The sequence below is a fragment of the Cebus imitator genome, unplaced genomic scaffold (assembly GCF_001604975.1).
Source record: "Cebus imitator isolate Cc_AM_T3 unplaced genomic scaffold, Cebus_imitator-1.0 Scaffold24, whole genome shotgun sequence".
Taxonomy (NCBI): Eukaryota; Metazoa; Chordata; class Mammalia; order Primates; family Cebidae; genus Cebus; species Cebus imitator.
Window position 1 is genome coordinate 9,244,818 of NW_016107339.1, and position 18,573 is coordinate 9,263,390.

The 18,573-nt window shown below is 53.1% G+C and overlaps 1 protein-coding gene across 2 annotated transcripts; it reads left to right on the top strand.

Moving 5' to 3' along the window:
- Window positions 1-834: 834 nt before the first annotated feature.
- On the top strand, window positions 835-18,557 carry MTCH1 (mitochondrial carrier 1). 2 transcript variants are annotated; one of them, XM_017522578.1, is made up of 12 exons: window positions 835-1,533; window positions 5,341-5,425; window positions 8,252-8,358; window positions 8,709-8,786; window positions 9,178-9,235; window positions 9,610-9,661; window positions 11,179-11,238; window positions 13,999-14,092; window positions 16,050-16,097; window positions 16,271-16,338; window positions 16,602-16,677; window positions 17,726-18,556. In XM_017522578.1, the coding sequence occupies exons 1-12, from the start codon at window positions 1,213-1,215 to the stop codon at window positions 17,795-17,797; spliced, it is 1,119 nt and encodes a 372-aa protein (XP_017378067.1). In that variant the 5' UTR covers window positions 835-1,212; the 3' UTR covers window positions 17,798-18,556. The 2 variants fall into 2 exon arrangements, with proteins under 2 accessions (XP_017378067.1, XP_017378066.1); XM_017522577.2 differs by having other exon boundaries at window positions 1,195-1,533; window positions 13,999-14,143; window positions 17,726-18,557.
- Window positions 18,558-18,573: the final 16 nt, after the last annotated feature.

The window sequence follows — 18,573 nt, forward strand, 5'->3', positions numbered from 1 at the left end:
GGCAAGAGGGGAAGTAGCTTTTTAAGGGGTAAGGCAGGAAGGGATTCAGAAAAGACAGACTGGGAAACCGATACTAGTAGTAAAAGTGACCAGAAGGCAGGTGTCTGTCCACAGAAATTTCTCACAATGAACTGGCTACAGGGTAAGTACAGGCAAAGGGACCAGGTCTTCCACTGCTGTGTCCCTGCACACTCTAGGATTCATTCAAACAGAAACGTTTTTTGTGAACCACCCCCGCCCCCGCCCCCAACTAGCGGGATTCTGTTGTAGGCGTTATTGCAGGTAGGGTACGTTTACAAATAGGAGCAGAGCACTTGCTGTCCTATCTTCCTCGCAGGGTTCTTGTGAGGATTACACTTGAATCAACACCTGCAAAGCACTTTAAAAAGTGCCCGTCACATAATTCCTGCAATTTCAGGTCTAGTTGTGATTATTCACTTTTATTAACTAAAAATCAACTACAGGCACCTGTCAGTGCCTGCGAGCGCTCACACTGAAGGACTCACTAAAACCCTCAGGATCTAGTGAGGGAGACACTCAAATACTTTTGAGCAAAACAAATTTTACCACCACGGGCTCTAAGGAAGGCGTGCGAACGCCCCGCAGCTGGGGAGGGTGCCCACAGTCGCTGAGGGGACATCTGGATTTGCTCTGGTGGGGACGGCATTCCTGGCAGAGGGGGTAGTAAAGGGGTCGGACAAAGAGGCTGGGACCGCAGAGGGGCTCGGGCTCGGGGCTCCGGGCTCGTCCCGCAGCGGGAGGTTCAGCTTGCGCAAAGTTCCACAGAGGCCGCAGCGACTCGGATCTGGGCCGCAAAGGGGCGGGCCGAGAACCGCGGAGAAAACTCCCGAAGCAGGGGAGAGGGCTTGGAAGCGTCTCAGACCATATTGGGGACGTCTGGTAGCCAGAGGCGCCGAACCCCGCCCCCGCGCGCTCTGGGGCTCCCGGGGGAGCGCCTCGGCCTGCGGCTGCTGCCACAACTTCGGAGCCCGCGGCCCCGACTGCCCGTCACCATTGACCCCCGGCCGGCAACCCAGAGTCCTGCCAGGCCCCCAAAAGTCCCCGGGGCCACAGACAGCACGTCTCACCAGCCCCGCCAAGCTCCCGATCTCCCCCTCTGTCTGGAGTGGTGCGACCCGGCCCCGCCCCCTGACGCTAGCGAGGGGCGTGGCTTCCATCACGTGACGGGGAGTGACCTCGCCGCCGGGCGCCATGGGGGCTTCGGACCCGGAAGTGGCGCCCTGGGCTCGCGGCGGTGCCGCGGGGATGGCGGGAGCTGGAGCTGGAGCCGGAGCTCGCGGCGGCGCGGCGGCGGGGGTCGAGGCCCGAGCTCGCGATCCACCGCCTGCGCACCGCGCACATCCGCGCCACCCTCGGCCTGCGGCTCAGCCCTCGGCTCGCAGGATGGACGGCGGATCGGGGGGCCTGGGGTCTGGGGACAACGCCCCGACCACTGAGGCTCTTTTCGTGGCACTGGGCGCGGGCGTGACGGCGCTCAGCCATCCGCTGCTCTACGTGAAGCTGCTCATCCAGGTGGGGGACCAGAGGCGCCGTAGGGAGATGGGAGGCCGATGTGAAGGTGACAGGCCAAGATTTGGAGGATTGGGGCGGGGAGTCAATGGCGACAGATTTGGGGAGAGGGGCGGGGACGGCGGGTTGGAGGCCGAAGTGGGTGGGAGGGGAGGGAAGCCGTGAGGGAGTTGGGAACGCAGGGGTCACGGGTTTTAGGATGCAGAAAGGAGAGGAAGGGGTTAGAGCAACAGATTTGGGAGAGGGTGCAAGGAACACGCGAGTTGGGGGATGCCAAGGAGAGGGCGATGGGCTGGAAAGATGTATTTGGGGGATAAAGGAGTGGGGATGATGGACTTGAGATAGGGAAGGGAACGAATTTGGGGTGAGGGAAGAAGCAGCAGAATTGGGGGAGGGGGGAGAAGTTTGGGTGAAGAGATAGGGAGGAAGGTTGGGGGCCCAGGCAAAGTGTTTACAGAGTGAGGAGCACATATTTGGGGCAGAGGGGAACGGGGGCTCTGCATTTAATAGAGACAGATTTAAAGCGTCTCGGGGTGGGGACAAAGTGGGTGCCAGGGCCAGAAATTTAGGAGGTAAAGAAGGACATCAGACTGGGGGTGGGCAGAGGGGACGGAGGTCTTGGGTTTCATGGTGATTTAATTTGGTGGGAGAGTGCAAAGGCAAAGAATTTAGCAGGGAATGCTATCAGTTTACCGGAGATGGGGGCTCTGGATTTGATGGCTACGACAGATTTGGTAGGAGGAGGGGACAGGGTGACGCTTACGGGGGGAGGGGAACAGATAGGGGCGGCATTGGGGGAGGGGAGTGGCAGCGATTTGTCTAGAGAGGGGAGCTAGGAAGAGGCTTTTAGGGGGAAGGAGATGAGGCATTTGGAGGAGAAAATGGAAATCATAGTTGGGATCAGAGATAGGAATCACAGTGCTTGTATCTGGGCGGATGAGGAGAAGGGGCATGCGAGTATTGAAATTGGGCAGAAGGGACAGTGGAGACATAGGTGGCAGGATAGGTAAGGGCTTCCAGAAATTGAGATCAAGGTAAAGATGTCTCTGGAACGGAGGAATGCACGGGCACTTGGCAGATATGGTGGTGGCCGGCAATGCGGTACAGATGAAGTGCGCTGCTTGAGAGAAGGAGAGAGTGAGCTGGAATGAAGGGGGTATGGAGGTGTGAGAATTAGGTGGGTGTGGCTGGGATGGGTACAGTTTTGATGGGGGTCATTGGGCCAGAATTTTCCAGTTAAGAAGGGTGGGGGGAGGAAGGTAAAAATGGAAGTGGAGACCCATCCAAGATTTGAGTTGAGGCAGGTGGGTGTCCGATTTTACCATGTTTATAATTGAACTGAGAGAATGCAAATTGGAATGAGAAGGCCTTGAGAATGAGAGTAATTGAAATCTGGGATCCGAGGAGTGGTAATAGATTTGTGGGTGTGACCAGGAATAAGACAAAGAATGAGGAGATTCAGTCAGGGGCATCAAGGTGCCTGATTAGACCCTAATTGTGACAGATTTGAAAATTGCTGAGGGGCGAGGGTAGAGACCAAGACTGGCATTTGGTTATGATTTGGGAGTGAGGGCTGTCTTACTCACAGGGCTAATTAAGATTGTATTTACAGCAGTTGAACTGGTGGGACCTGAGAAGTGAGGGTTCTGGAAGCTGATGGAACGAGACTGAGTGAGGGCTAGGATTTTAGGGTGTGCAGGTGGGAGCGTCTGTGGAGTGAAGGATGCTGGAGCACAAGGGCTCAATGTGAAGGAAACGAAGAGGTGCCTTCATCATTTGGACAATGGCTGATCTGGTTTGAAAGAACTTTGAACTAAGGGTGGTTGGGGAAGGGAATGGGGGAATGAAGGACACCAAAGCGTGACAAGAACAAAATGGTGGGCAGGTAAGGATGGATGAACCCCTTTGAAGCCCCAGAGGTGCCTGTCTGATTTGAACCCAGCCACTGTTGAGTGTAACATATATTAGGGTAAGAACTTCAATGGGTGTTGCTTGGGAATCAGAGTAATATCTTGAAAAAGGCAGATGACTGGGAGTGGGGGTGGCAGGAGTGGAGTGACAGATTTGGGGTTGTCTAGATTGACTACATAAGAATACAGGGCCTTAGATCAGGGAATGGGGGTGGCAGGCTTGGGAGTTGGAGATTTTGAGATGACAGACTGTCCCTGCTGGTATCTGACACAGGGCCACTGCATTTGCTGTAGTTAGGACTGGGTTAACAGATTCGAGGATGAAATTGGGTTTAGTGATTTGGGAACAAGTCATCAAAACTTGAAGGTGAGAGGAATGGGGGTGAGATACAGCCAGTGTGCCTGTGATAACCCAATAGAAGTTAAGAAAATAGATTCAACAGATTTAGGAGCCACGGGGATATGAGAGAACCACACAGATTTAAGGGTGAAATTGGGATCAGTGGGACTCCCAAATTGTAGTGACTAAACTGGGTAAGGCCAGGAAGAGAGCAGTGGCGGTGACTTGGAGTGGAGGTATAAAGGAATGCCACCTGTATTTAAGAGAACAAAGATCAAGACAAAACTTAGCTCAGAACCTTGGAGCTTTTAACCCAGAAGAGAAAGGTCTAGAAGGGAAGGACTTGCTGCCTGGGTCAGCTGACCCACCCCTTTCCTCCTTTGGCTTCACTGGATCAAAATGTTTTTCTTCTAAAGACAGTCCCCATCATGGAGATTTTCAGTTTACAATCATTAATTTGTTAGGCCTCTCAGAATCACATCCACAGGAGATGGCCTGAGCTTTCAAAAGCACTTGCTTGGTAAAGGCAAAAGGGGACAGGTAGTTGATCCCAAAAAGCGCTGGAAGCATACCTTATCCGGTTTCCAAGGTAGAGCTTTCTAAGCTGCCACCACCTCCCACAGCTGCAGGCCAAAACTTCTGCATCTCAGAGGAATCTCTCTGGTCCATGGGACTGGCTAGTCTGCTTAGAGGGCACAGGGCTGGTATCCTGATCCCTGCCAAGGGAGGAAGGGGCCTTCTCACTCCCCATCTAGGTGCTGCTCTGACACCTTGTCCCCTGCCTGGCAGCAGTGGCTCTCACCCCTTGACAGAGACTTCCTGCTCCTCACGTGGATATGGATGGTCCTTCACCCACCTAAGAGTTTAATAAATATTTCAGATATGCAAAGCATCTGTACAGCGAGAACTATCAAAGCCATACAGAAATGAGCAGGTCATTTTGTCACAGGGATGTCAGGTGATTGAGATGAGAACGCAGCAGAGGGTATATCTGAGGAACAGCTGGAATTTGAGGAAACAGTTTGCTAAGCCTGGGAATGGGAGGAATAGACGTGGAGGTGTCTGCAGTAGATTTGTTAAGAAATTTGAGTTTGGGGTGCACTTTGGAATGGATGACTGATCTGTCTGAAGCTTGCGTATGATGTTTTCTTATTGTCACGTTTGGAATTGAGGTTGGAATGAAGTTTTTCAACTGGAGATGAGAATAATTGAGATTTATTCTGAGCTGGGAGTGGGGTTTGAAGGACATACAAATGGGGTTCTCTGCTGGGAATATCTGGGATTTGAATGTAACGATGTTGGGGTGTGGGTGTGACTTGGATTGTGGTTGGGGTAGTATCTGGGACCAGGCGTTTCTGTTCATTGGGAGATTACGTGCTGCCGATGGTTAGAGACACTGATGAGCTTTCTGGCATGTTTTGATGGGGAAAACCGGAACAAGAACCACATTAGAATTTGTGGGAGAAGAGTTAGGCAAAGGGGACAGGAGACTGAGGAGAGGTGGTGAGGCTGAGTCACCAGTAGACTCTGATAGTCCCTTTGTCTTTGTTAACTCTAAAGGTGGGTCATGAGCCGATGCCCCCCACCCTTGGGACCAATGTGCTGGGGAGGAAGGTCCTCTACCTGCCGAGCTTCTTCACCTACGGTGAGTGTGCCTCCCGAGCAGGAAAACCCACGTCAACAGAAAAGAGGCCTCAAGTGGGGAGAAGCTACCATGCAGCATGGCACACGGAGTTGAGCTGGCACGGGGAGGGGATCTGAGCGTGGCCAGAGAGGGCATGGTGTCGAGGTGGGAGCAGGTGAACCACACAGTTTTGGTCCACCTCTTCTGCCTGTAGCTGCCAGCTGCCAGCCCAGACAGCAGGAGGGGACCGTCACGGGTGCCTGAGAGAGGGGCCAGTCCAGGACACCAATCCCTGTTATCTCTGCTGCCCTGAACAGGCGTGGGGGTGATTTCCTTTTGCCTTGTGAGCAGGCTGGCCCTGCTACTCCAGGAGGAGGCCTGTGGGGCCCCTCCCGAGTTCTTTTCTTTCATCCCACCTGGGTGTCTTGTTTCCCCTGCGTTCCGCAGGCAGCGTAGTGCTCACTCACTCTGATGTCTCTATCTGTTGGTTACAGAATGGTGTGCAGTGAATTGCAGCTTCACTTCTGTGGGCTGTGTGAGCTTGGGAGGGCCACTTACCTACTCTGGCCCGGCTGCACCCCTTGTCTGCAAAGTAAGGTCAGCTTCTTCTGCCCAGGCCTTCCTGTAAGCTCCCAAGAAGCTTCCTGTCAGTCACCAAGAAGCCCGCCTTGCTGCCTCTGTTGCCGGCCCACAGGTGCCAGCTGGCCAGGGCCTTCTCATGTTCACCCTCACTGTCCCTTTCCCGGTCCCCACCCTTGCCAGACAATCGTGATGAGGGCCTTCTTTAAATGTGCCTTTTCTCTCCGTGTTCACAGCCGGAGTTCCATTCCAGGCGAATCCTCTCGAGTTCCCTGCGCCTCTGCTCTTGCCTGTTTGGTTGTCTAGAATGTTCTCCAGAATCTTTCTTTCTGCTGAGTAACTCGGGGCTTGGCCTCTTGTGTTATCTTTTCCACTTCACATGCTGTTAGCAGAATTGGGGGTCATATTTCTCTTCCAGTTTGTCCCTGTGTTGTTGAGTGCAGAGTCTAGGGCCAGGCGGAATGTGTCATCTTGTGAGGAAATGTGTTTGTGTTGTTTTTTACTTAAAAATTGTGAGCGTAGTGGAGGGGGAATGACAGAGGTAGGAAGGCCCCTGACCACTGCGTAGTGAAGCGGTATACAGAGGTAAGGCAGCCGGGGCGGGGGGCTGCGGCCCTGCATGGGGCTTCCTCTGGATCTGGTTGCACGTGCTGTGCTCTGAGAGGCAAGGTTAGAGCCCAGTCATCTCTATTCATGTGACACTGCCATTCCCAAAAGGACTTAGAGCGGAGGGAACTTGACCCCCACCTTACTGCCACTTGTGAGGAAGAGCAGAGTTCTGATGCATGCCCCAGCCTTGTTTATATAAATGGAGCTTCAGTCTAGGTGTGAGCAGATGTTCATTGGGCATCCAGACACCAGACCTGCTCTGGAGTCAGGGAGGGGCCGCCATCTGGATCTCTGGTACAGTGTGGACAGCGTCTGCTCCTCTACATGTCTTGGCTGAAAGTATCGCAGCTGTCGTGACATTCTCTGGTGGAGAAGAAGGAACTTCCCAGAGGGATTCCGGAACTGCGGAAAGACGGGAATGAGGGAGGCCCTGGCCAGCCCGAGGCCTTGGGCACAGAGGCCCTTGCAGGCATTTCAGCATCCTCCTCTCTCACTTCTTCCTCAGTCCTCTCAGAAATGGGGAGAAATGAAGGTCCTTATTCCTTTTTTTTCCACTGGTGGGCGGATCCGATGGAAGAGGGTGGATGTTTTGCTCAGGATCACACACAGAGGTCCTGAGGCTCCCTCTCCTCACCAGGATCCCCTCACCCTCCCCCAAAGCAAGTTTTCCTTCTGCCTGTTCACTCTGAAGTAGGGCTCCTTGCCAAGTCACCCAGCATCCCCTTCCCTCCTCCTCCTCTCTTTCCAGCCCACCCCCATCTCAGGAAATCACATGAACAGGTAACAGGTGTTCTCAGCCTCGTGAAAAACCCATGCTAGCTGTGACGTTGAATTGCTGGGCTGGCAGACATCTGCGGAGGAGCAAAAGGCATATTTGCTTCTTCCTGCCTCTGTGCGGTGCCAGAGAGCTAAAATCATGGGTCTAAAAGGGAGAGCATGCTGTCTGAGCGAATGTCTGCTCACTTCCAGATGCACAGGTGTATAAAAATACCCACCCTTCCATTTAAAACATGTTCAAAATGTTGATAGAAAACAATGAAACGTCATGAAAGGTATCCTTAGAAAGATAGACCCTAATGAAGAAAACACTAACTCACACGGGTAGGGCCTGGCATCCCTCACATTTAAGTTTATTCTGTGGACTTGTTCATTGGTGCCTCTGTTTTAGTTACTTCTCTATCGACTTGTTTTTCCCTTGACTAATAAATGCCAAAGGTGCCAGGTGGTATCCTGGGTATAGTAGGTGGTATCCTGGGTATAGCAGGTGGTATCCTGGGTATAGCACAGTAGTAGGGTGGAGGCTGTCTCCTGGGAGCCCTTCCTTTGCCTTTTTCCCTCCTTGAGGTTGCAAACTTCATCATTCCCTGTGGGTACTTTCTCTGTCTTTCCTGTTTTCTTTTCCTCAAGAAAAACTTAATTTTTAACAAACAGAATTGTTTTCTGTGTTGCAGCATTTGAGTTGCTGAGAAATCACAGCTGAGTTTGTCAAGTAGAGTTTTCAAAGCAAAAAAAAAAAAAAAAAAAAAAGCAAGAAAAGGTATGAACTGATAGTCAGCAGTTACCTGAAGGACAAACTGAGCCTGGTCTGGGTGTGTGTGACCCAGGAGTGGGTGGCCCTGAACTGGGTGTGACTCCTCTACCGCCTCTGTTTTCTTACAGCCAAGTACATCGTGCAAGTGGATGGTAAGATAGGGCTGTTCCGAGGCCTGAGCCCCCGGCTGATGTCCAACGCCCTCTCCACCGTGACCCGGGGTAGCATGAAGAAGGTGAGCCGGCGCAAAGCCAGGAACAGTGGCCCAAGGTTTCCTCATGCTCCCAGCCACCCCTGCAGCAGCCAGTTACCCTGGTCCTGCCTCCTTCCCACACCACTGGGGGCTTCACTCCAGCCCCGTGGGAGAGCTCCCACGCCGTAGTTCTGCTTTCCCACAGCTGTGACACCAGATAGTAGCTTTCTTTGTCCCTGAGGCTCCAGACCTGGAGGTTGCCTGAGGCGGGCCCAGCCAGCAGACACTGCAGAGGAAATACTTGGAGCTGGTTCCTGCCGCCGAGTCCCTGAATTGTTCCCTGGAAGAGGCGTTGCTGAGCTTTCTTCTTGGCCCCTCTCTGTTTGTTTCAGGTTTTCCCTCCAGATGAGATCGAGCAGGTTTCCAACAAGGATGACATGAAGACTTCCCTGAAGAAAGTTGTGAAGGAGGTGGGTATGAAGAGTCAGAGAGGGAGAGGCGCATGGAGGGGAGCCTGAAGGTTTCTCACCCCCAAGTTGGGCGGGTCATTGACGAGTCACTGAGCTGAGTTGTGTTCTCATGCATGCATGGGTGGGGTGGTGTGGGAAGGAGCCCTGGCCTGGATGCACGGGGAGCCCCAGAAAGCCTTCTCAGCCATTGTTGGGCCTAGCCTGGGACTGGGCAGCACTCCTGGGTGGGGAGCTGGCAAGTGGGCAACAGGTGGAGCCATCCTTGGCAGACTGACCCCATGTGCAGTCCATGGGACAGGTTTCTCCCTCGTAAGCACTTGTAGCTCCCCTCGAGGGCCAGTTCCAGAGACAGGCCGAGGGTGGCGAGTCTCCACCCCATGCTCTCTTCCAGACCTCCTATGAGATGATGATGCAGTGCGTGTCCCGCATGTTGGCCCACCCCCTGCATGGTAAGCTGCCCACCTTCCCATGAGACTATCTAAGCCGGGGTGGGGGCGTAGGGTGAGGGGTACCCCCTTGTGGACTGGAAATAGACAGTTGTAGACCAGTTGGGAAGTGGTAGTGGGGTGGGGGTATTCTACTGGAACCGACCCCACTGAGGAGAGGTTGGAATTCTTTCCAGAGAGAGGTGGAGCTCTTCCCAGGCAGAAGAAATGGGACCCTGCGGTCATGGCGTGTGCCAGGGAATCCCAGAGACCCTCTTCCTCTCCTCCTCTCTCAATAGGCATGTTGTTCAGTGGCCACTCTGCACCCGGCACTGGTGGCTGGGGTGTCATGAGGTTTGGCCCACTATGTCACCTGTGTGTGTTTTCTTTTTCCTCAGTCATCTCAATGCGCTGCATGGTCCAGTTTGTGGGACGGGAGGCCAAGTACAGGTGGGTGACTCTTGGGACTGGCAGAGTGGCCCTGTTACCCTCTCAGAGTCTGCCGGGGCAGGCCGTGCCGGGGTTGGTTGCTGCACCTTTTCTGCCCTAGTCCCGTGTGAGCTCAGCCTGCTGCCTGGCTTCTGAGGAATGCAGCAGTAGCTTCCATAGTCTGTCCAGGGCCATTTTCTCTTCCCCCTCTCTTATCAAGGGCAGCCCTAGATGAGCCTAGATGCCTTTGCAGAAGGGTGAGTGGGATTGCAGTCAGTTTGGATTAGGATTTCTGGCACCAGAGCTGATTCTGCCACTTAGGGCTGAGCTGAGGTCTCCTCCTGGACTCCCAAGGTAATGCTCTAATGATTTTTCCAGCTGGTAACTCTTTTCTTCCTCTGTGAAGAAGCCATGTACCCCATGGGCTTGGGGCTTATCCCTTCAGTTGTATACCAGACCCTCACCTAGATCTGCACGCAGGCCTGGGCAGGTGCGAGGACACATGTGTTGACACAAGAGGCATGTGGCAGAAGGACACACCTGGGCTGCTCTTTCTCTCTAAGACTCTCATTTCCTGGGGTCATTATTTTTGGCAGCTGTCCTGTGAGGCCACGACCCCAGGAAGCTCAGCTGGCATGATGTCTCACTGGGGTCATTAATGGGAAATTGGCCCATTCCCCTAGACTGAAGTATGAGGTTGGCAGTTGGGACCAGGAGGGTATAATCTGGCTGTTGTGAGTGGTGGGGCTAGGCCTGGCCGGGCTGGGATGACCTGGGACCAGGGCTACCCAGGACTTTGCCTTCCACTGGCTTCCTCTGTTAGGTTATCCCTTCCCCCTGGGCTGTGCACAGCCTCCATTCAGGACAAGCCAGTTGATGTGTCCAGCCACAGGTCACCAAAGTTGTTATTGAGCTTCCTTGGCACTTCACACCTAAGACCCCACAGCCTGTCCTCTCATCTCTAACAGGTGCAGTGGCCAGGCATGAGTCCCCGGCTCCCTGCTGGGGAGTGCCAGGTGTCTCCTAGGCTGGTTCCAGTGTCTCCTCCTGTAGGGCCCTGTATTCCTTCCCTGCCCTCGGGGAAAGTGATTTTCTCTGCTCATCACCCCCTCCTACTCTTACTGTCTTCGGCGGGCCTGCGGGCTCCTCTGCTGGAGGGTTGTTTAAGCAGAGATAAGTGTGAGGGCCAGGTAAGAGCGGCCTGCCGCCTCTGCAGCAGTGCCCCATGTCGGGAGACGCATTCCTAAACTCCCGGCTCACAGAAAACACAGTAGAGCACTGCTAGTGGGCTGCCCCTGGGGGAGGTGGGGCTTCCTCAGTCTCCGTGAACTGTGTCAACTACTCCTCACCCTGAACAAGCACTCTCTGTGCCTTTCTCTCTGTGCCTTTCTACTTGGTTCCTCCTGGTAATAGTCCTCCCCATCCCCGCCAGGACCGGCTGGATCTGAGCAGAGTTGGTAGGCTCAGCCCCACACCAAGGGCTGGGCTTCTGGTAGGTGGCGGCATGACCCGGTGTCTCTGTCTCGCCTTTTTCACAGTGGTGTGCTGAGCTCCATTGGGAAGATTTTCAAAGAGGAAGGGCTCCTGGGATTCTTTGTGTACGTGAGTTTATACACCCCATAACTGGCCATGGGCATGGCTCTACTAACAGGTGTGTCCTTAACCTCTCAGACCACAGCTACTGGCTGGGATGAACCACATAGCCCGGCCCTAGCCTGTGGGCTGCACCGGCTCTCTAGAGCTCCGTAGCGCGTCCAAGCTGCTTAGCCCTTTTCAGGCCGTGGCTCACGTAAAAGTGGAGATGCACCGACCAGCCCTGCTAGCCCTCCTCCTGCGGTGGGTGTGGGGCTGGTCTTCATGAGCTTGGTCACTGCGTAGTCCTTGGCCCCACTGCTAAAACATGACTGAAAATCTTGATTGGACGGAGGGTGGAGCTCTGGAAGCTCACAGGCTGATTACAGCCAATGGATTCTGTTTGACATTGCTTTTCTGACAAATTAGTTGTTAACGTTAACATTTCAGATATTTTGCACAGAAGTCCACATTTCTGGCGTCTCTTGAAAAGTCAGAAAATCTTATCCTGCTGGGTGGTTCTTTCTGTAGAGCAGCCATCGAGTGGAGCCCAGGACCTGCTCCTTTGGCAGGGCACCTGGGACACCCTGCACTTCACTTCCAGCTTACTTCACCTCTAAGGAAAGCACATACTGAAAAGACTATGATCAGAAAGAATAAAGCACAGACAGAACCCAGAAGCCAGGTTTGATGAGTTGTTTTTTGATTTGCCTTTTTAAGGTCTAGGCAGCAATGTACATGGTGATAGGTACGTGACAAATACTAGATACTAGGCTCCATATTATTAAAAAGAAGTCTTTTATCGCATGGTTTTCCAGTTTGCCAGATGTTTTTAATTTATGGCCCCTCATTTAACCAAGAAATGACTGTTTGTAGGTGTGTCTGCATGTATGCGTATATAATATGTAAATATACGGTTCTCAGGAGGTGAATTTGCTCCCGAGGGAACACTGGCAGTGTCTGTAGACATCTTTTGTTTGTCACAACTGGCATCTAGTGGGTAGAGGCCAGAGATGCCACCAAACATCCTACGGTACACAGGACAGCCCCGCGACAAAGGCGTATTCATTCAGCCAGGCGTCGTGGCCTGCATCTGTGATCCCACTTACTCAGGATTCGCGTCAGTGGTTTCTGCAGCTGTCAGGAGGCTGAGGCAGGGGATTAGTTGAGGCCAGGAGTTGAAGACCAGCCTGAGCAGCATAGTGAGACTTCTGTCTCTACAAAAATGTTTTAAAAAATTAGCTGGGTGTGGTAGCACGCACCTGTAGTCCTAGCTCCCCAGGAGGCTGAGGTGGGAGGATGGCTTGAGCCCAGGAGGGTGCAGTGAGTGATGATTGCACCCCAGCACTCCAGCCTGGGTGACAGACTGACACCCTGTCTCTTGGGGGAAGAAAAAAAAAATTCTTCAGCCCGAAATGTCAGTAGTGCCAAGCTTGCTCAACTCTGATTTATATTCATACACACACACATATGTACGTATAAGTATGCACACATATATTTGCACATGTACCTGGTAACAAACCAACGTTTGTTACATGCCTGTCAGCATGGATGTCACTGCCTAGACCTTAAGGCAAATCAAAAATCAACTCAGCGTGGCTTCTGGGTTCTGTCTGTGCTTTATTCTTTCTGAACATCGTCTTTTCAGTATGCGCTCTCTTTATAGGTGAAGTAAGTTGGATGTGAGGTGACAAAGTGCAGAGCGTCTGGAGCCCTGGGAGACCATGTACCCTGTCAAAGGAGTAGCCACTGGGCTCCGGCTGATGGCTGCCCTATAGAAACGGCCACCCATCTTAAAACACGGCACATCACCACCTCTGGCATTTCTCACACCACGTAGTTCTCTTCTGGTGTGTGAATGGGATTCCCACATAACAGATGCCTACTCTTTGGGTTCTTTTTCTCCGTGTGATTTTGGGACAGGTGATACGCATACCTGTTACAGTGAATAGAAAGCACGAAAGGTTATATGTCGCATGTCGTCAATCTGAGCACAGGCAGGGATGACAGGATTAGAAATTGCATTCACAGAGGTTCATTTTATTAATATTCCTCATAGATGTATTACATATATTCTTTTGAGTTTTTCAAATATTTTATAGTAAGATTTTTTATTTTAAATTCAAAAACCATAATTCTGCTTCTCCTCCCAGGAGACAGCCATCCATCTCCTGGGGAATCCTCCCGGGCACTCCCCGTACCTAAACAAGCAAACACATTTAGAAACACAAGAGGCACGTGGGACCCACTGACCTCAAACTGGCCCTTTGCCCTCAGCGCTGCATCTTGGGAACCTTCCTTAGCCGTTTGTGGAGCTGTTAATCCTATAAAGGCCATCATTTAAAAAGTTAGCCCTCCTTGTAAATGCTTACATATAATCTTTTTGATAGAATATTTTCAGGGTTGAAGAGAACAGATACATTGAGCAGTGTGTTTTCTGAGAGTTGGTTAGGTAAAGAGGCCAGGAGAAAATTATGACACGTAGGCACTCTTATTAACTGCATTTGAAAATTCCAGATTTGGCAGCATTCACATCTAAAACTGCTTGAGACCCTTAACTAATTTTTGGCGTCCAGAGCGGCATATAACACCTCCCCATGGGAAAAGGAGCACTACCTTCCCAGTGTGCATAACTGCTGGCCCCTGCAGGCTTCTTTTCTGAGGCTATGCCATTGAATATGCTAAGATTTTGAGCCTGGAACATCCCTGCCTGTTTCCTGGGTGTGGAGCCCCCAGGAACTGTTCCTCTCCCTCTCCTGCTCATCTCTGCTTACCTTGTTTTTTAGTGGATTAATCCCTCACCTCCTGGGCGATGTGGTTTTCTTGTGGGGCTGTAACCTGCTGGCCCACTTCATCAATGCCTACCTGGTGGATGACAGCGTGAGTGACACCCCAGGGGGGCTGGGAAACGACCAGAATCCAGGTTCCCAGGTTGGTTGGAACAAGGACTTGTCCTTCTTTCCGTGTACTGCTGATGCCCAGGGTCTGGGGCAAACTCGAGGATTCTGGGATTCTGAGCATCAGGCCCGGAGGGCGAGAGAGGACCTCTCATTGCCCCTGGAGTCAGCTTTGTCTAAGGGGAGAATGGCCTGGAGAGGCAAGATTCCAGATTATTATCCAGACCTGGGAGGAATTAACGAAATGCTTGTCCCTGGGAAGCCTTAAAAGCAGACCCCAGCTTATTATCTAAGGCTTCTCTGAGGCAGTGACCCAACTAGGGCTCAGGAAGCCAGGAGATAGACCAGCCAATAGTGATCACCCTTTGACCTTTGCATCATGTCTTTTGCTTTTCAAAACACTTTTGTGAACACTATGGCCTTTGATCTGACGGCGTCCTAGTTGTGAAGAGAACAGGGCAGGCATAATGTTCCGTTTACCAATACAGAAATTGAGACCCAGAGATCACAAATTCTGGAGAGACTCTGGGCTCTCAACAGTCACTCAGCTGGAACTAACAGGGCTGGAATTAGGTCCCTGGCCAGGCCAAAGGTAGGCTGTGTTCCTCTGAGTTTTTTCAGATCTGCTAGGAAGTATGCAGTCCAGGCTCACCCTCCTATTTTGTGAGCTGTGGTCTACACAGCCTAGTACACAAAGACCTCTTAGCCTGTCAGGTCAAGCATAGGAAGGTCTGGTCCATCTACACGGCACTTGTTGAAGAAGGCCGTTCAGGTGCCTGAGGGGTTGACCGGTTCTGCCTGAACCAAGATAAGAGGTAGGGAGCAGCAGTGGCTGGGGATTGTGGTATCCAGACATTCTCACAGTGGGTATTGCCACACCCAGGAGGCTAGGGGAGGGCCTGGGGACCTGTCTGCCAGAATCACTTGGGCGGGAAGTGGGTCATGTTCCGTGTGTGTGTGTCTGGCACATGTTGTTCTGTGTGGTAAGGAGTTCCCATCCCAGATGGGAGCCTCTGCTTGCAGGGAGACTGGTTACTTGACCTGGGCAGGTGAGTCTTAACTGGCCTTTCAATGTCAGCAAATTTAAAGTGGCTCCATAGAGACCCACCTCATCTGCAATCGCAGTGGCACATTCCTGCAGTTCTGCCCCTTCTCGGGGGCCTTGTGGGTGGATGAGCTGCTGCTGTCACATACAGAGCCAGGGTGTCAGGGGACAGGGATTACACAGCTCAGTGGTTCCTGGTCTAGGTGGGCAGCTGTCTGACCAGAGGCAGCTGTGCTTACGTTAGCAACAACAGCGGTCAACACATTGTTGATAGTGTTTTTTGAGTGCTTTTCTGTGTGTGGCTTAAAGGCCAAGATGAGGCCGCCGGGCTTGTCAAAGCCACTCAGGCAAACATCTGAGCAAATCTCTGCCAAGGCCCCAGGGCATCGATCTGGTGGGATGGCCGCTCCACAAGAAGCTGAGGGTGAGGAGTCTCCTTTCCTCACTAGGAGCTGCTTGCTTCAGCAAAGCAGAATTTGAGAAGTTGGGGTCTGAAGTGGGAAAAGCTTGCTGAGGTGGAGGTGGCAGTAAGCCTGGAGTTGCCCTCGCCTCACCCCATGGGCCAGGATTCATCTCTGGGTGTCAGGGTGCATGTCTGTCTTAGCACCGTGTGCCAAGCCCTGGGTATTGATCAGGCAGGCCCAGGCTCAGCCCTGAGGCTCACAGTCCAGTGGGGTTGCACCAGTAGCGGCAGCAGATCCACTTACCTAGTCTCCTTCTCAGGACTCCCTTCAGTCCGCTTACCCCGCTTCTGCCCCCGAGTCCGGACAGGAACGGTGGCGTGTGCGGCATGCTTGTGAGGAGCTGAGTGCAGAGGGTGGGGTGAAGGCATGTGAGCTGCAGCCTGCGTCCTGAGGTGCCTGTGGCAAACTGCTCTTCCTTTCTGTCTCCTCAGTTCAGCCAGGCCCTGGCTATCCGGAGCTATACCAAGTTCGTGATGGGGGTAAGTCGAGCCAGCTGCTCTTCCTTCCCACTGCCTTGCAGACCCAAGTAGGGCCTAGGAAGCCAACCCTGGTAATGACTAGAGGCAGGTCTTGGTACAGGGTGTTAGCGTGGCATGTCCCTGCTTCCCGGGCCAGGGTGGGCCACTGGCACTAAGGCCTCTCTGGGTTTCAGATCGCAGTGAGCATGCTGACCTACCCCTTCCTGCTAGTCGGCGACCTCATGGCTGTGAACAACTGCGGGTAGGTGTGCGCCCCCCTACTTGCCACTTTACCAAGGCTGTGGGGAGGGGGGGACCTTCCAGCACTGCCCCTCCCACCTGTGTGTAGGCTCGGCCTGCCAGGCACCCTGGCTTCCGCTGGCACTTCCCAGCACCCTGTGGGGTGAACTGTGGTGTCAGGGTACGGACGGGTGGCAGCTCAAAGTCGTTCCTTCTCGAAGCACCTTCCCTGTGGCTGGCTGTCTTCCCACTGTTCTCTGCATCTACACTCTCCTTCCCGGGCAGGCTGCAGGCTGGGCTCCCACCTTACTCCCCGGTGTTCAAATCCTGGATTCACTGCTGGAAGTACCTGAGTGTGCAGGTGAGCAAGCACTGGACGGAGGAGGCCTTTCCTGTTCTTTGCCACATCCTTCAGCTGAAATGATTTTGTGGATGCTTCATGGCATGGAAAGATGTGGTTTCATGGAATCTAATGCTGTGAGGAGACACTTGGTATATATAAGGCATTTAAATTAAATTTGCATGTTACCTAATTTCAGAAAGGATTTGAGGTTGGCCAAGTGTGGATTTATTTTAAGATTATACATCAGACAAGACTTTTTCTTCTTCGAGTCTTCAAGACTCTTAGGGTAAGAATAAGGGAAATCTGGCCCAGGTCGCAGGTGGGAAAGCCCAGGAACTGCTTATCCGTCAAGTAACATGGGTGGAAAATTCGAGGTCTGTGACCAGTTCAGCTGAGTTTGACTGAGTCTGCATTGGAGACCGACTCCTCCCTCCTACAGGACATTCCTGGGCCCAGGAGAGCCTGTGGGTGGAGCTGGGCCACATGGGGACCTGGCAGCAGTACCAGCCTTGGGTTCTTATGTTCTGTGCTGAAGGCACCTCTCCCTGGCCGGAGCTCTTGGGCTCAGCAGTCAGGGGTCCAGGCTCTGGCCAAGGGCAGAACCTTTCCTTTTCCTGGCCTTGGTTTGCCTCGCTGTGAAATGGGGCAATAGCCTGGAGGGAGCCGAGTGCTGACTGGCCTCAAGGCTGAGAAGAGGAAGATGGGAGGGAAGCAGGGAGGAGAGCCACAGTTCTTCCCAGTGACCCTGGTCAGTGTAAGTGTGTTGCATCCTCCCCATGGGCATTGAAAGAGACCACTTGGGCTCTGAAGCAAGGGGGGCAATGAACCTCCTCCGTAGGGCTCTCCTACTGAGTAGCCCCAAAGACACCCCTGGGCAGGAAATGAGCCACTCCCTCCTGCTTCAGCACAGGTAGATTCTGCCCTCCAGGGATACAGGCCCAGGCCCTCCACCCCCGAGCCTGGGTCCTCGAGCTCCTGGACCCTTCTTTGCCTGACACTGGCCTTCCTCTAGGAGGGATGAGGAACCGTGGCCTCCCCACTCACCCTACTTTTCCTTCTGGTCCAGGGCCAGCTCTTCCGAGGCTCCAGCCTGCTTTTCCGCCGGGTGTCATCAGGATCATGCTTTGCCCTGGAGTAACCTGAATCATCTAAAAAACACAGTCTCAACCTGGCCACGGTGGGTGAGGCCTGACCATCTTAGGACACCTGCAAGACGACTCCAACCCAGCAACAACCAGATGTGCTCCAGCCCAGCCGGGCTTCAGTTTCCATATTTGCCATGTGTCTGTCCAGATGTGGGGTTGGGCGGGGGTGGGGCTGCACCCAGTGGATTGGGTCACCTGCCAGACCTGGGGAAGGTGGGGTGAGGTGGGGAGTTGGCAGACTCCCCATATCTCCCAGATTTGCTGAGTCTGTCTAATGCAGAGGGCCAGAGAATGGCTTGTGGGGGCCCAGGTTGGATGGGGAAAGGCTAATGGGGTCGGACCCCACCCCGTCTACCCCTCCAGTCAGCCCAGCGCCCATCCTGCAGCTCAGCTGGGAGCATCATTCTGCTGCTTTGTAAATAGGGCGGATCCCCTGGCACACGGCCACCATCATGTCTAGGCCTATGCTAGGACGCAAATGCCAGGCTCTGCCTGCGTTTTTCTCAACACTAATGATATGAGGGCAGCACCTGCCTCTGAATGGGAAATCATGTGACTACTCAGAATGTGTCCTCCTCATCCAGTGCTCATCTGTTGAATGGTGATGCCTCGCGCGCAGGATCTGGTTACCTGTGCAGTTGTGAATACCCAGAGGTTGGGCAGATCAGTGTATCTAGTCCTATCCAGTTTTAAAGTTCATAGTAAGATCTGACCCCATCTCCCACAAATAAATGTATTGGTGGTGATTTGGAGTTTTGTGGGTAGTCTC

Bases quoted from the DNA above. Each gene is read 5' to 3' on its own strand.
- MTCH1 (XM_017522577.2), top strand. From the start codon at position 1,213: ATGGGGGCTTCGGACCCGGAAGTGGCGCCCTGGGCTCGCGGCGGTGCC. The intron at 1,534-5,340 runs GTGGGGGACCAG...TTAACTCTAAAG, and splicing joins ACGTGAAGCTGCTCATCCAG to GTGGGTCATGAGCCGATGCC. The intron at 16,339-16,601 runs GTAGGTGTGCGC...CTTCCCGGGCAG, and splicing joins ATGGCTGTGAACAACTGCGG to GCTGCAGGCTGGGCTCCCAC.